The sequence below is a fragment of the Myripristis murdjan genome, chromosome 13 (genome assembly GCF_902150065.1).
Source record: "Myripristis murdjan chromosome 13, fMyrMur1.1, whole genome shotgun sequence".
NCBI lineage: Eukaryota > Metazoa > Chordata > Actinopteri > Holocentriformes > Holocentridae > Myripristis > Myripristis murdjan.
The window spans coordinates 8647574-8662239 of record NC_043992.1 but is presented as its reverse complement, the minus strand read 5'-3'; the positions used below and the strand labels follow the sequence as shown (position 1 = coordinate 8662239).

The window sequence follows — 14666 nt, the reverse complement described above, 5'->3', positions numbered from 1 at the left end:
TAGGCCCCAGAATAATGATGTGAAATAAATGCAAAATAAATAAATGAATAAATGTCTCCAGTTTTGCAGACTACCTGCTACCCTATGTGCTGAGCAAAACTCAGGAGACTCAGCAGCCGATTGCATTGTCTAACAGTTTATGATACAATACTTTATTGTCATTGTCATACTAACAAAGTTAGAATAACAACGAGATACTGTTTGAGTAACTTAATACTGGCGTAGCAAAAGTGCAAGAGTTACATTAAAATATTTATTCAGTAGCCTCACTGCCTGAGGATAGAGGCTGTGCGCCAGTTTGGTGGTTCTAGCGCGGCTGGACCTGTATCTCCTACCAGAAGGTAGCAGGTGGAACAGGTGGTGAGTGGGGTGATGTTGATCATGCAGGATTTTGTGCACGTGACGCAGACAGCGGGTGGTGTAGATGGTGCTGATCTTGGGGAGGCTGGTCCTGATGATTTTCCCCGCTGTTCGTACCACCCTCTGGAGGGCTTGCTGCTTGGCCTTAGTGCAGCTGGAGAACCGCACTAAAAAAACCTCCTCAGTTTCCTCAGGTAGAAAAGATGTTGTTGGGCCTTTCCTACAGCCGAGGCTGTGTTAATTCCCCAGGACAGGTCCTCCGCCACAGTGAGCACGTTTACATGCACACCATATTCCTGTATTATTCAGAATATCCTCAGTATTCTGGTGCCATGTAAACACCTTAATTGGAAAATGCCCTGTGCCGGAATATTCAGTTACATCTGCGCATGCTCGATTCACAAGGAATCCTGGGGCGTCTTTGTTGCTATGGTTACTGCAAGTGGGGAGAACGACATGGCAAACAGCAGCAAGAGTCAAGAGACTGCAGTCTGCCTTCAGCTAATCAAAGACTTAAATATCATGGAGTATATCAATGGGAGAAACAGAACATCTTCTTCTTCTTCTGTATTTCCTGCAGACCAGACACCTATAGGCGTATTGCTGCCCCCTGCAGGTTGAGTGTTGCATTAAATAAGAGCGTGGAATTCGCCAAGTAACATGTAAACGGAATATTCCAGTTGCTGCAGCGCATATAAACACCTTATTTGGAAAATTACCTTAACCAGAATATTGACCCGAATTGGAATATGGTGTGTATGGAAACGTAGTCAGTCGCACCCAGGATCTTAAAGTGTGTGACTCTCTCCACCACCTCGCTCCCAGTTGAGACGGGGGTATGGATGGATCGTCCTGTTTTGCGGAAGTCCACAATCATTTCCTTGGTCTTTTTAGTGTAAGGACCAAGTTGTGGTTTTTACACCATGATGCCAGATGTTGTACTTCACTTCTATAAGCTGACTCGTCACTGTTGTTAAGGAGCCCAAGCACCGTGGTGTCATCAGCAAATGGTTGCAAGAGCTCACAGCCACTGCATCCGAGCTCGCCGCCATCTTTTTCACTGTCAAATTTCTAAATAAATGATTGTATGATTCAAATATAAGACACTACAGTATATAAAATATACCATAAAGCTCTGTGGATGTTTCTTCTTCTCTCTGTATCTGTTTCACTTTATTACACACATTATACCAGTGGTCAAGAAAATATCACACAAAATAAAAAAGAGACAAAATATAATAGCAAAATTCAAAATTACCATTAAAGTTCTTACGCTCTCTTACACACACACACACACACACACACACACACACACTAAAGACCTGTGAAGATTAGGCAGACAGTCTGCTGCTATATGAAACAGTGGTGGCTGTTTAACACGTCATTTTTTACAGTCGTATTCAAACCAGCAGCTCTGACACTTTTTATGCTGATTTTTCCCACGTGTCTGCCCTGTGCTCTGTTGACTTTCCTGCCAAACTGAAGCTTGTCAACACACACACGTCAATAAGCCGGCCGGTCCGCCTGACAATCACGACTATGCCACACCACCTCTCGATTTCACTGAAACTGATTCCAGTAACGCTCAGATCTCGCTTTTCTTACACTTTTATTGTTACGAAAAGGGAAACAGAACTGACAGGCTGCTAGCTTTAAAATTGACTCAGAGTGGCTGTGACTTGTCTGAGGGAGCGCAAAGAGAGGAGAATCAATGACAAAACAGACGGGTCACAGTGCCCCCTGCTGGTGCTGTTTGCTGCATAAGCGGTGAAGCCCTTGGTGGTGTTGGGGCTCAGGCTCAGGCTCATTTTATTATTTCAAGCAATTACATATATCTTGTATTGCCTATAATGCTTCAACTTAGATTCAAATAATTCATCATTATGATTATTCTGCTGATTATTAGGCTGTTTTGGTGCCCTCTACTCACAGCACATGATGGATAAATAGGTACTTTATTGATCCTGGAGGATATTTAGGATGCACATGAACACAGTGGCAGAGCTGCTTTAGGATGGGTGAACAGAGAGAGAGAGAGAGAGAGAGAGAGAGAGAGAGAGCAACATGGTGGTCGAACAAACTAGACAGTGAATGAAGAGAGAGAGCAGAAATAGCAAAAACAAACGTTTTTCAAAGGTTTTGAATCACTGCAACCATGAGAGGTTCCTCACCATACAGGAATGACAGCACAAATAATTTTAGGCTGATAGACCCACTAGGTTCACACACACACACACACACACACACACACATGCACACAACCAAAAACATGATCTCCTCTACACTGTCACCTGATGGAGATGTAATTATTATTATTATTATTATTATTATTATTATTAGTTGTTGTTGTTATTATTATCATTATTATTATTGTTATTGTTATTGTTATCATAACAAATTTCATTAAAATGGGTTAAGGTTGATAGCCAGCCAGTATTGCATTAATACATATGGAATTAATTAAACTGTATTATATCCTTCTCATTGTAAATATTTTAATAAAAGTGCAAATTCATTTCGGAAGTCAACAGATTTATATATCCGTCCATCTCCAATATATACCAGTATATCCTTTAGTTGAAACTGGTGATGTAATGGGTCCCTTGTCCTTCAGTTAAGGGAAAAAAAAAGGATCTAAAAAAAGAAAAAGATCCAGTGCACCCTTATGCTGCATTCAAGTCATATAGGAAAGATGGTAGATGTAAGCTTCCTGCTGGAAAACGCCGTCCCCTGCAGACACAGCTGGCAAATCGAACAGCCACGCATGCAAAGAGCACACAGCTCACACCAGATTGTAAGGAGGCTCGTCTGCGCTCACTGTCCTCAGACGCTTGTTCTCTGCAACACAGATTCGCATTAACTGTTCTCCATAAGGACCTGATGTTTGTGAGTTTGATAATCACCTGTCCTGTTTGGTGATGAACGCCAGTTTCCCACACATCCTGAATTCTGATGTCACCAACGTGGAAACTCCTGCAGTTAGTGATGTCACAGCCTCGGACCTCCACATCTCCACAGTGGTGCAAATTCTGTCTAGTGTCCACTTTCAGTCCAGTGTTTGATGCGCCTACCAACAGACAATGAAAGCCTCACATAATATATGTAAGCTGCAAGGTTAACACTTTTGGTTGTTCTCCAAAATCCCCATGGAAATATGAACAGCACCCACAAAAACTGCCAAAAATAAAGTCTGTGCTACACATAGCTACAACATATTTTGTTCCATGAAATCAAATTACCTGTGAGAATATTCTATCTATCTATTCTTTCATCCTCACTTTTTATATGGACTTTTGCTGGTGAAATGATAGTTGACATAAAAAAAAAAAACCCACAAAAGTATTAGGTAGATTTGGTGTGACATGATGAATTACATATATATTCCAATTAAAATAACTGATGCAATAATCCTGTCACATGCAGTAACGTCATCTTGGATGGCAAAAATGATAAACACACTAAACTAGCTCTCTATTTACCTGTGATACTACGCACCTTTGGACCATGGTGATTTCACATTGAATTTTTCATTGATTTAATGTTATAGATTTTTTGACCAACTTGATGTTTTATTATTCTCTTGATAAATGTTATTTGTTGAGATGTCGTGTTTGATTGTAATGTGTACTGTTAAAGACTAAAAAGTTACACTGGAGGTGGAGGGGAAAAATTTATCAAAAACCCATCACATGTAAAATGAGGTTTTTGAGTAATTAACACAAGACATAACGTGTTATCCGATTTCCTGCCTTAAACCTGCATTATGGAGGTTTCCACTGTATGACTGCCCTCTAGTGGCAGTAAATTATATTCTGCTTGAGAAATACACCTCAGGGTCACTTCGGGGAAATACTCTTTCTCATGTGTAAAGGAAAACAGGAGGGAAAAAACTCGCCTGGAAGGTAATTTACCATGCTGTAATTTCAACTATACAATTCCAATAGAAATTGTGACTTGCATGTGTTATAAAACCCGTCTCTAACGCTCAGCTGTGCACCAGAATGGAAATATCACCACAGACACCAGCGCCGCAATGTCTGCGAAAGTGTAAAATGAAGGGAGTTTCTTTGCAGTGATACAGGGTCATTCATCAAAAGGGACTGAAGAACGGAAATTTGAAGTTACGTGTTCTGTACGCCAATGATGAGACATCTTTGAATGTCTTCTCTCACTCTTTTCCAGATAGTCCACATTGGTGAAAGCCCAGGCCTCCAACTTTGAAACATGTAGTTGTCCATTCATAGCTAGCTAGGTAGGTGGAGGTTTTTGGTTTCCGAAGTGGCCGTACACAGTGCACATCACGCAGTTGCAAAGTGGGACGAGCTGCAGGTTCCTCAAGCACGTTCCCCATTGCTTTTCCCCATTAGGAATTTTCAATTTAGCAAGAACTACAACCTTGAATGATGGGATTCTCCTGGATAAATAAATGTCAATACGTGGTTATGTTATGGCCATCGCCTCCATATGTTTCATCTTTGAGAAATGTCATTTTTGGGTTATCTCAAATGGCACCTTATCCCATGAGCCTCATTGAGGGAGACTCTGTTGCAGATGCCAGGTAAAACCACGACATTTATCAAAAGCACTCGGGAAGAAAATACGACACCACAGCTGCCGAAATGTTTGAAGAATGTCTGTATGAATTGGGCTCAAAGCTGCGACGCTCAACTTCAGAATTTGAAACTCAACCATTGGCTGTTTCTTGAGGCAATGCTCTGTCAGACTCATCGCTGACTTATCTTGTCACGTTTTTATGTATACCCTCTTGTACCTTTGTACTTTTTTTTCCCCCAATGAACCTGAATTATTATCATGCAGCTCTTATTTGTTTCATGCCCATCCAAGTGTTGGAGATGCTCATACAGGCTGTCATGCAACACTGGGAAAATGAATGGGATTTGTTATTTCAGGAACCCAGGCTGCCTAAAATAGCCCCGCCCACTTTGCAGCTGTGCAATGTGAGTGTACAACACACAGGAGAGACTGAGCTCTGGAAACACACACACACACACACACACACACACACACACACACACACACACACACACACACAAAACCCACAAGAGCAAAGATGGACATTAAACTTTCAAAATTCACCGAGGTGACGGCCGGTGGAACAAAACATTGTAGACTTATTTATCTGTTCAACACAGCCTTTATTTTGGGCATTTTTCAAAAAGCACATTCATACTTTCTACAGGTATTTTAGGCTCAACACAAAATGGCACAGGTGATGCAAATGACACTCTCACAGTGAAAAGCGTCATATAGAGGAGGTTAGTCTAAGTTTCACTAACCTCTTCTACAGACCTTTTTCACAGCAGCTAGTTTGGCATGAAATTGCAAGGTAAACACAGGTGACATCAATTAAAGCTCTGTTCTAGTGAAAGCTATGGAACTGGAACCAGTTAATGTCCTTAAATAACACCTGTGTTTAACCTTCTATTGCATTTTACATTACAATGGCTGCTATGAAAAAAGGTGTATTAACAGAGATTACAGATAATGGTATATTCATTTCAACCCCCCCTTTTTTTTTTAGTTTTATTTTTACTGTCCAAGCCGTTTTGAGAATGTATTTATAGCCTGGTATTTGCTGAAAGACAAAAAAAAAAAAAAAAAAAAAAAAAAAAAAAAAAAAAAAAACATGGAGAAATTGCTGATCAGGCGGAATGAAATGCAAAGGAAAAGTTCAAACGTCTTTAAAGGGCTTCCAAGTTGGAATCATGGAAGTGTTTTTTTTATTATTATGATTAGTATTTCGGGGTGTTATATTATTCCCATACGACATGAATGCACCGTTACATTAGTAGTTAATGTGGGCGGGTTGAGGCCAACTGACGTCAGTGTAGTTTGTCGGTGACGGTGGAGGAGGGACCACAGACCGAGCTGATCCCACGTGTGACGGAGGGCTGCATTCCCGGCTCGGAAACACTGTAGCTCCGCTCCGTCTACCGACCTGCCGTCTGTTTGTATCCGTCAGTCACTGCCTCTAGCTGGGTCAGACATGGAGGGAGACGGGAGCCAAGCCACGTCTGGAAGCCCGACTGATCCGCAGCACGACCCGGGGTAAGAATCCAGAGCATATAAACACTACATTTGTTATACATAATTAGTTGTTGTTTTTGTAACTGTGAATTTTGTGCAGCTTCTCCACGCACTGACATCTAGATTGCCTTCCGGGTCCACTCAACTACACCTTTGTTTGGTTATATTATCAAACGGGCCTGCCCCCTTTTGCAGTGTATCCGCCTGGCTGGCCCCGATATGTGCTGCTCTCGCTCGCATGGAGAGGACAGTGTGCCAAACTCCATTTAAAAATATGGCAGTTTAATGATGCCTTGTTTATCGGCAAAAGTTGACACATGGGAAAACACGACGGAAAACCTTTTACGGATGGATAAGTCTGCCTGCGAATTCGGCATATCGATGGATCCGCAAAGCAGCACTTTATTACAATATAATCTCAATTTTATACAACTGGTTCACGCTGCTCCCTACCGCCCACCACAATGTGTTTTGGTGGAAGAATATTGTTTGGAGTAACAGTCAATCCAAGTCTAAAAGTTGAAATGGCATTGTAATTATTGGCGTGTGATGTATTTAATACAAGCCGAAATGAGGGTTGGATTCTTATGAATAATAAAAGACCTCAAGTTAAGTTTTGCCAGGTGTGTAACTTTGCCCACGAGCGAGGTAACGGTAAACTGCCAGATGTTTTGAATGGAATTCGGCGTGAAGTGCCGTCCACACACGAAAGGATCGGACATATCGGGGCTGCTGCTTGGCTCGCTTTGGAAACGGCTTTCGGGCTGCTTTACCGTCGTTTAGCTTTTCCTTTTTGTCGCCAGCTTAGTAGTTTGCTCCAGCTAGCCAAGTAGTTAGCTAAACGTCAAAATGGCCGATCTGACATCTGGACTGACTTCTGTTGTGTTTTCCCTTTGCAGTAAAATGTTTATCGGTGGCCTCAGCTGGCAAACTTCACCAGGTAAGAACAACGATCACCGGCGCTGCTGCTTCGAAACGTCTGCCCTGTGTGTGTGTGTGTGTGTGTGTGTGTGTGTGTGTGTGTGTGTGTGTGTGTGTGTGTGTGTGTGTCTGCGTATGTGTGTGTGTTTGCGCGTGTATGTGTGCGTGCGTGCGTGTGTGTGTCTGTGTGTGTACGCGCGCGCGGCGCAAGGTTATTTTGATTTCCAGTCATTTCAAGTCCTCTATTCGACCCCTATGTGTAACAGTGTGACATTCAGCGCTGAAACAAATCTCTCTCTTTGACGAAAGAATTACAAAAGCGACTCGTAATCCTCTCTCTCTCTGTCTCTCTCTTTTTTTGCAGACAGCCTTAGAGACTATTTTAGTAAATTCGGGGAAATCAGAGAATGTATGGTGATGAGAGACCCAACGACAAAACGCTCCAGGTAAAGAAACAGGAGTAGCTACTCCCAGCGTTATAAAAAAAAAAAAAAAAAAAAAAAAAAAAATCAGGATGTGAGTTTGTTTTGTCCTTCAGGGTGATATTAATACCATGCAGCCATTTAACTGGATTTGCGATTGAATCAGCTTTTTGAAAGGGGTAATGCTGTTTGACATTGACCGTGGAGCTATGGAGAATATTCCCACTACAGCTATTTTCCTTCATTTATAATGTTATGTAATTAAAAGGTCATGTGCTGCAAATCAAACCAAGAAGTAATTTGAAGGTCAATGCAAGGAAAACCAAGTCTTTGTAATGTATTTAATGTGTAGATTATCTTAATTTATTTACATATTGTTATTGTAAATAGGATGAGACTTAAATTATTCCTCCGGGGAAATTGCACTGTTGCAGCAGCAAATAATAATAAAATGACGACAAAGCAAGGAAATATAGAGAATGACAATTGCACAGATGTACGCAATAGTTTGAAAACCAGAACATGTGAAATGAAGTGATTCAGATGTTTATTAGATTTGCCCAGTATTCATCAAAGTGTGGGACAGAGCAAAATTGCAGCAGTCAAATTTATTGAGACAAAAGGAAAAAAATGAGAAATATGAATGAGATAAGAATTTGCCATAATTTTTTTGTGTGTGTTATAAATGTAATCTGATGTTGTGTCTCCACAGGGGCTTTGGTTTCGTCACTTTTGCAGATGCTGCCAGTGTAGATAAAGTCTTAGCACAGCCACACCACGAATTAGACTCTAAAACGGTACGTTTCACCTTTTTCTTCTGATTGCATGAATGACAGTGGCCTCTCTCTCTCTCTCTCTTTCTGTCTGTCTCTCTATCTGTCTCTCTGACGGGTCGTTTTATCAGTCTCAGTTTTCTCCAGAAACAACTGATTTAATTGTAGCATTGGGACACAGAGCAGGAAGGCTCCTCATTATCAAGATTTATTTTATTTCCTGTTAGGTTGATATAAATCTATTTGACCTAAATTCATGATACACATTATAGTACATAGTTATTAAACTCATGTGAGATGCGTGAGGAATGCACATTTTAAGCAGAAAATAATACAATTTCTGGAAATGCTCTAGATTCTTTAAATTTATTTTAATTTGTGTTTTTTACCTTGTGATTATGGCTGAGTGGAGGTCATAGTTCACCCTTCTTTTTGTTACATTTCCTAATTATAACCTATTGTTTATGTGGAGTGATATTTATGTAAAAGTAGTATCAAACCAGTGCAGGTCATTTTTCTTTTCCCTGCATATCGGTGCCTGTTTGTCTCATGATAATCACTGACTTCAGGTCAGTTTACTTGCCCTTTTAATTCGCCCGATCAGTCAGTTCACACTTAATTTTGCTTGATCATAGAGGCACATTATATTTTCCAGCTGAAGTGTTGTGGTCATACACACTGCTTGTATTTATGTTGCTGCAGGTTTTTCAAACTGGATGTTATAGAATGAAACTGTAATTTTTTTGAGTAAAAAGAAAAAAAAATCATTCAGCTTGTTTTCCTTATTTTAGAATTGTCACAAATAAACTCACATGAATAAAATTTGTTTCTACATGCACTTTATTTTGTGTTAAGCTTTTATTCTACATTATTAAACATCCATATCTGCAAGTTATGATGATGATGATCAATATTGTTATTATGATTTCAGCCTGTAAATATGACCTTAAATTTGAACCTTTTCCTGCCCGGCGTAACTGTGCTTCAGGTGTGTCTGTGTGTGTGTGTGTGTGTGTGTGTTCTGTTCGTCTGGATGTTTCATACAGAGAAATAACCTAATTCATTTAGCGAGCTCTGTGGAAACCATAAGGCTTCCTGTTGCAGTTTGCCTTGGTGTGGGGACGTGCTGCTTTGGGACGAGGCGTTCAGATCACTGCTCGCTTCTGACCCAGACTAAAACTCACTCGTTTTAGTTTTAGGTTCAACTTTAAAGTTTTTATTTTATGTAAAATGTATTAATTTGATTTAATCGCTTTGGCTTTTTTTTTTTTTTATCTACTTGCTGTTGCAGTTGCTACTGAAATGTACGTGTGTGTGTGTGTGTGTGTGTGTGTGTGTGTGTGTGTGTATTTGGATTGTGTTGATTGCTGCATATTGTATATGTAATATACACTCAGTGTCACTTTATCAGCTCCACCTGTCCAGTCTGATGCAGTTCAGGTCAGCAGCTGTGCCATAAATTCTACCTTTTAACAAAGTTTATAATGTTCAGTTTTTGTTGACATTGTGGAGAATGTGTACATTTAATTCTGTGTTTATTATTGAGGTTGTGGTTTGTAGAGGTCTTGTACTGGACTACATTACACTAAGAGGTGTTTCTAATTTTTTGTCCTCCCTGTTTATATACATGAGGGGGACAGAATAGTGGAAACAGCTCTCAATAAAATGCAGTCCAGTACAACAGCAGCACTAACTATGAGCTCAATGCCAAACATAGAAATGAATGAACACCTCTATTACTGTGACAACCAGAAAAGCTGAGCATTATAGGCAGCAGAAAAGGAAACTTTATGGCACAACAGTTGGATTAGACTGTATAGGTGGACCTAATAAAGTGGCCACTGAGTGTATTTGTATGTATATTTGAGTGTGTCTGCCTTTAAGCAAGAGTCCATCTGGATCCAAATGAGTGTGTGCATCCTATCCCATTCCATTCCATCCCATCCGTGTCCTGTATACATTTTTATTGCTGATGCTGATGGTGGAGTTGCTTGATGAGGCATTGATTCAGGATGGCGATGTATGCCCCCACCTCACCTGTTACAAACCTGTTAAACTCTCACATGATCTCACCCACACTTGCCAAATTACCTCTACAAGGTGTGATTCAGGAGATTGAGGTCACATTTCGCCAGCCAAAACAGAGAAGACAAATGCAGAAACCCAGGGCGCTGAGTTTGATGTTGCCAGTTTGAGGCTGCTGTCCCCCCAAATGGTCCCAAACCAGATCATTTATAGTTGTGCACATGGGATTTATGTAATTTCTCTGTGTGCAAGGCTGGTTTAACAAAGTAGGTCAGCCTGGGTGACTGTTCAGAAAGCCTTTGACAGCTGATTTCTGAGGCAGTGACACAGGTATGGAAATAAGTGCTAAAATATGCATAGTGCCGGGGTAAAATCGGGGCTGTTTGGCTCTAATATGGCTGAGCAGAGTTATGTCACATTTCCAGCCTATGGATGAATGGGGAGTTTGTGTGTCTCCTGATAATGGGAAAACTTTGCCCCCACTGAGCCAGAAACTGAAACATGGTAATACTGATGGAAAATCGGATTGTTGTATCCACTGACCTTTAGTCGGATGTGTTGCTTTTCTTTCTTACTTTCTTTCTCTCTCTTTTTTTTTTTTTTTACAGCCATATTCCTCTTTTTGTTTATTGTGTAAGCATTCTGAACTCCTGTTTACATGTGTTGTTTATGATTTTGTTTCTTTTTGTTCATACAAATCTAGAATAATGTAAACCATTTCCATGACATGGCATATTTATTAAATTCTACTTTTTTTTTTTCATTTTAGTGGGTTAATTAGGTTGCTAATTGTAATATACTGAGCTGTCTTGGGGTATTTGAGTTTGATTCCTGTTTGTATTGTATGTCATCTCCATCATAACAGAATAGTTTTACTGCTGAGGTAATTATTGAGAATAAATCAAAGTAATATACACAAAATGCTAGTTGATGTGTATTAATTTCCTTGTCTTTGCAATGAGTTTTTGAAGTGGAGTAGGATGTTTGGCATCCTGGTGCCTGAGCCGGCTCAGATGACTGTGTACCTGTTACACTGATGAAGGTTATTCTCGTCCTGTGACTGTCAAAAAAAAGCTAAATTGAACAAAAATAGTTAACTAATTACTTCAGTGTGGTTTGGATGTTGCTGAAGGTGCAGGTATTGATTTACTGGTTCATTAATTAAGTTTTGATTAACAACTGATGCAGGGAAAACTTGCTCTGAAGTGCATTTGGTGTTGGCGGTGGACGCTCATCTTATGTTGGTCATCACTGATCAGTTATTTTTTTTTAATGCAATATAACCTTAATGGCAAGAAATTAAAAATATTCATGTGTTCATTTATGTTTCAATGTGGTAAAGGTGGGGAATCCTCTGAATCAGGACTTATACCATCACGGGATGCAAAAAAATGTATTTACAAAAGTATTATTCAAACAGTTAAATGAGTAATGTGCAGATAAAATAAAATATGGCTGTAAGTTTTCAGAGTCCTGACACTGACCGGCTGATGTGTGATGTTTAATACGCGGCCGATGTCGATTTCCATCTGCAAACGGATGTATTTGTCTCATCCGAGCTCCTGCGTCTGTTGGGTTTGTTCATCAAAACGCTCTCGGCTGTGGTTTCCTCAGTCTAATCTGAATTAATTGAAGAGCGGGTGCTGCTTTGTGATACAGACGCCTGGTTTTATCCAAGCCAAAGGCTATATGATGGTATGGACTTTGTGACAGGGATGCGTGCCTTGATTCCGCCTGCTTAAAATTCCCTTTGTATGGACTTTTTGACGAAATGAAAGTGAAGGCTGGAGATGAATATTACTGTATGCTGACAGTCGAGTTTCCTCTGACACCGTTTGTGAGGCCGGTCCCCAGCAGCAGACTAAACACTTTTTTCTGGCTAAAGTACATTCCTTTCTGTTAATGCACTCAGACACAGCAGCTGAATTCACCGACTTTCTACAAGTGTCTATTTTTGTCAGCCATAGACTGTCATATTCATCACTGTTACATTCTCTTTTTTTCCCTGTTTGCAATGACAAGCTCTCAGGGGAAAAGGCCATACTACAAAAAGCCATACTACTCGCACAATACTCCGCTAATGGTCTTTTACCCCTGCAGATATGGCGCTTTGCAATGAAAAGGTGGAAGCAAAGTCCCCCTTCTTTTTCTTCTTTTTTTTTTTCCAAAGGAGTAGATATAGTGCTGCATTCAGCCTCGTCGGCGGTGCCAGATGTGTTCGGATGTGTGCTCTGTTTTAATGCTTTCAACTCTCTCGAGAGCAGCTGTTCAAGACATCGGCAGAGGTGTGTGTGTGTGTGTGTGTGTGCGAGAGAGAGAGAGACCAAATTATTGGCTGAATATTCAGTCGTGCTCGGCTGATGAATACATTCTGACGTATTTTATTTCTGAATTGTGTCACAACTGATCATATCGGAGGAGTCCTAGCAGTCTGCTGGGTGTTACGGATTTATTAAAGACGTTCACCCGGCTAACAGAAGCTGGAAACACGAGATTTTATTATTGTTTCAGCAGTGCTGCAAAAATAACTCAGTTTACAGTAAGTCTGTCGATTCATAGAGCAGGAAACTTTTGAATGCCAGTTGTCGGCTGAATTGCAATCTTTTACCAGTTCTCATGTTGTATGGTTACAGCACAGATGCTTGATACAGATGTTTTTATAGTTACAGTTGTGCTACCGAGTACCATGAATGGGAGATGCATACGTTTCTTATAATAACAGATCTTCAGCTCATGTGCAATAATACCTCAACATTTATAACTATATCATATCATATTTATACTGTCTATCAACACTCACTGCACTTCACATCCCACTGTCTTTTCCCTGCCTTCCCTTCCCAGCCCGTTTCCTACAATATACTTAAGATTTACAGAGGATGTCATAATCTACTGCATAATCAAAATCGCTAATTTTTTTGTTGAATTTTTGAAGTTGACGTTGAATTTTTGGTTGAAACACCACCTCATAATGAAAGTCGTCACCACTCGTAAGCCACAGCATGGATAATTTGGCTTTTAAAGAAAATGTTTCCCCTGGGTCTATTTTCCCAGGCGGAGGGAGCGTTTCACTCCTCCCTCATGTCAAGTCTTGACAACACAACAGTGCTGCTGCTTTTTAGGAAAACTAATGTGGAGGACTTTATTCTGGTGATGGAATAAGTGGTGTGGAGAAAGTCTGAAGTCTCTGAAAGTTCATTTTCATATCGTAGTGGTGTGAATGGGAACCAACGGCTGGAGGAAAAGGGAGGAAACATGATAATGGAGTCCTAGAATCCGGCTGCTTGCTTTGGGAAAAGATTAGGGAAGGAAATGTGGAGTTGTTAGTTGGGGCCGTAGTTCCCGACGTGGTGTTGAAGTTCCTCTGTGATTATTTTGAGTTTGAACCACAAAGCGAGCTCTCTAACTAAGCAGTGATTTCAGTGAATTACTGCTGTGAATGTCGCTACAAATGTTCACCATCACACTCCATTGTATTTGGCCTCATTGTATTCAGTCGGGGCTGTGCATGACAATTAATATTTACGGCTTCGACGCTGTGCATGCAATCAGAATATACTCGCTTTTCTTCAGCCACCTAAAGGCACACAAGGTTGCAGCCTCGCATGATCCAAATATTGGAAATCCATCGGAAGTCCATCTGGTGAACAAAGGCTCGGTATGATTTTAGTCGGCTGCATTTGCCTTTAAATGGGAAGCCTGTTATCCACGACAGTGAATTGTTTTGCCGTGAATGGCATGAAAGAACTTATTCAATACAATGTGAATGGCTGAGAAAATGGAGAAAAATATTTCACGCAGTAGCAGGATCTTCCATTCTCCTATCAATCAGGGGTTTCTTTTTATAGAGCTGTGACGGCAATTTTGTTTTAATAATAAGTTTGGAAAAGCAAGCCGAACATAATGTTAATTAGCTCTCTGTCTGTGTAATTTGTAAATCATTGCTGTTTTATTGACCCTCTTCCAGTTATGAAGAGATTTGATTTGACGTGGAATGGTCCTGTAATTGGGTGAAGGTAAATTCCAAGTAGCTCTAGATTGCATTAGCCATCTTTTAATAGGAACATTGATTATCTATAGAGAAGAAATCACACACACATTGATGGCTGTGCAAAGA

General features: G+C 40.4%; 1 protein-coding gene across 8 annotated transcripts in view; it reads left to right on the top strand.

Annotated features, from left to right (window-relative positions):
* Positions 1 to 6222: 6222 nt before the first annotated feature.
* The window catches only part of LOC115369625 (RNA-binding protein Musashi homolog 2), a 367622-nt gene continuing 359178 nt past the window's right edge, over positions 6223 to 14666 (top strand). For all 8 annotated transcript variants that reach the window (XM_030066268.1, XM_030066269.1, XM_030066264.1 and 5 more), the window contains exons 1-4: positions 6223 to 6429; positions 7308 to 7348; positions 7694 to 7775; positions 8464 to 8548. In XM_030066268.1, the coding sequence (XP_029922128.1) occupies positions 6368 to 6429; positions 7308 to 7348; positions 7694 to 7775; positions 8464 to 8548 (270 nt within the window). In that variant the 5' untranslated portion in view covers positions 6223 to 6367. The remainder of the gene's footprint in view (positions 6430 to 7307; positions 7349 to 7693; positions 7776 to 8463; positions 8549 to 14666) is intronic.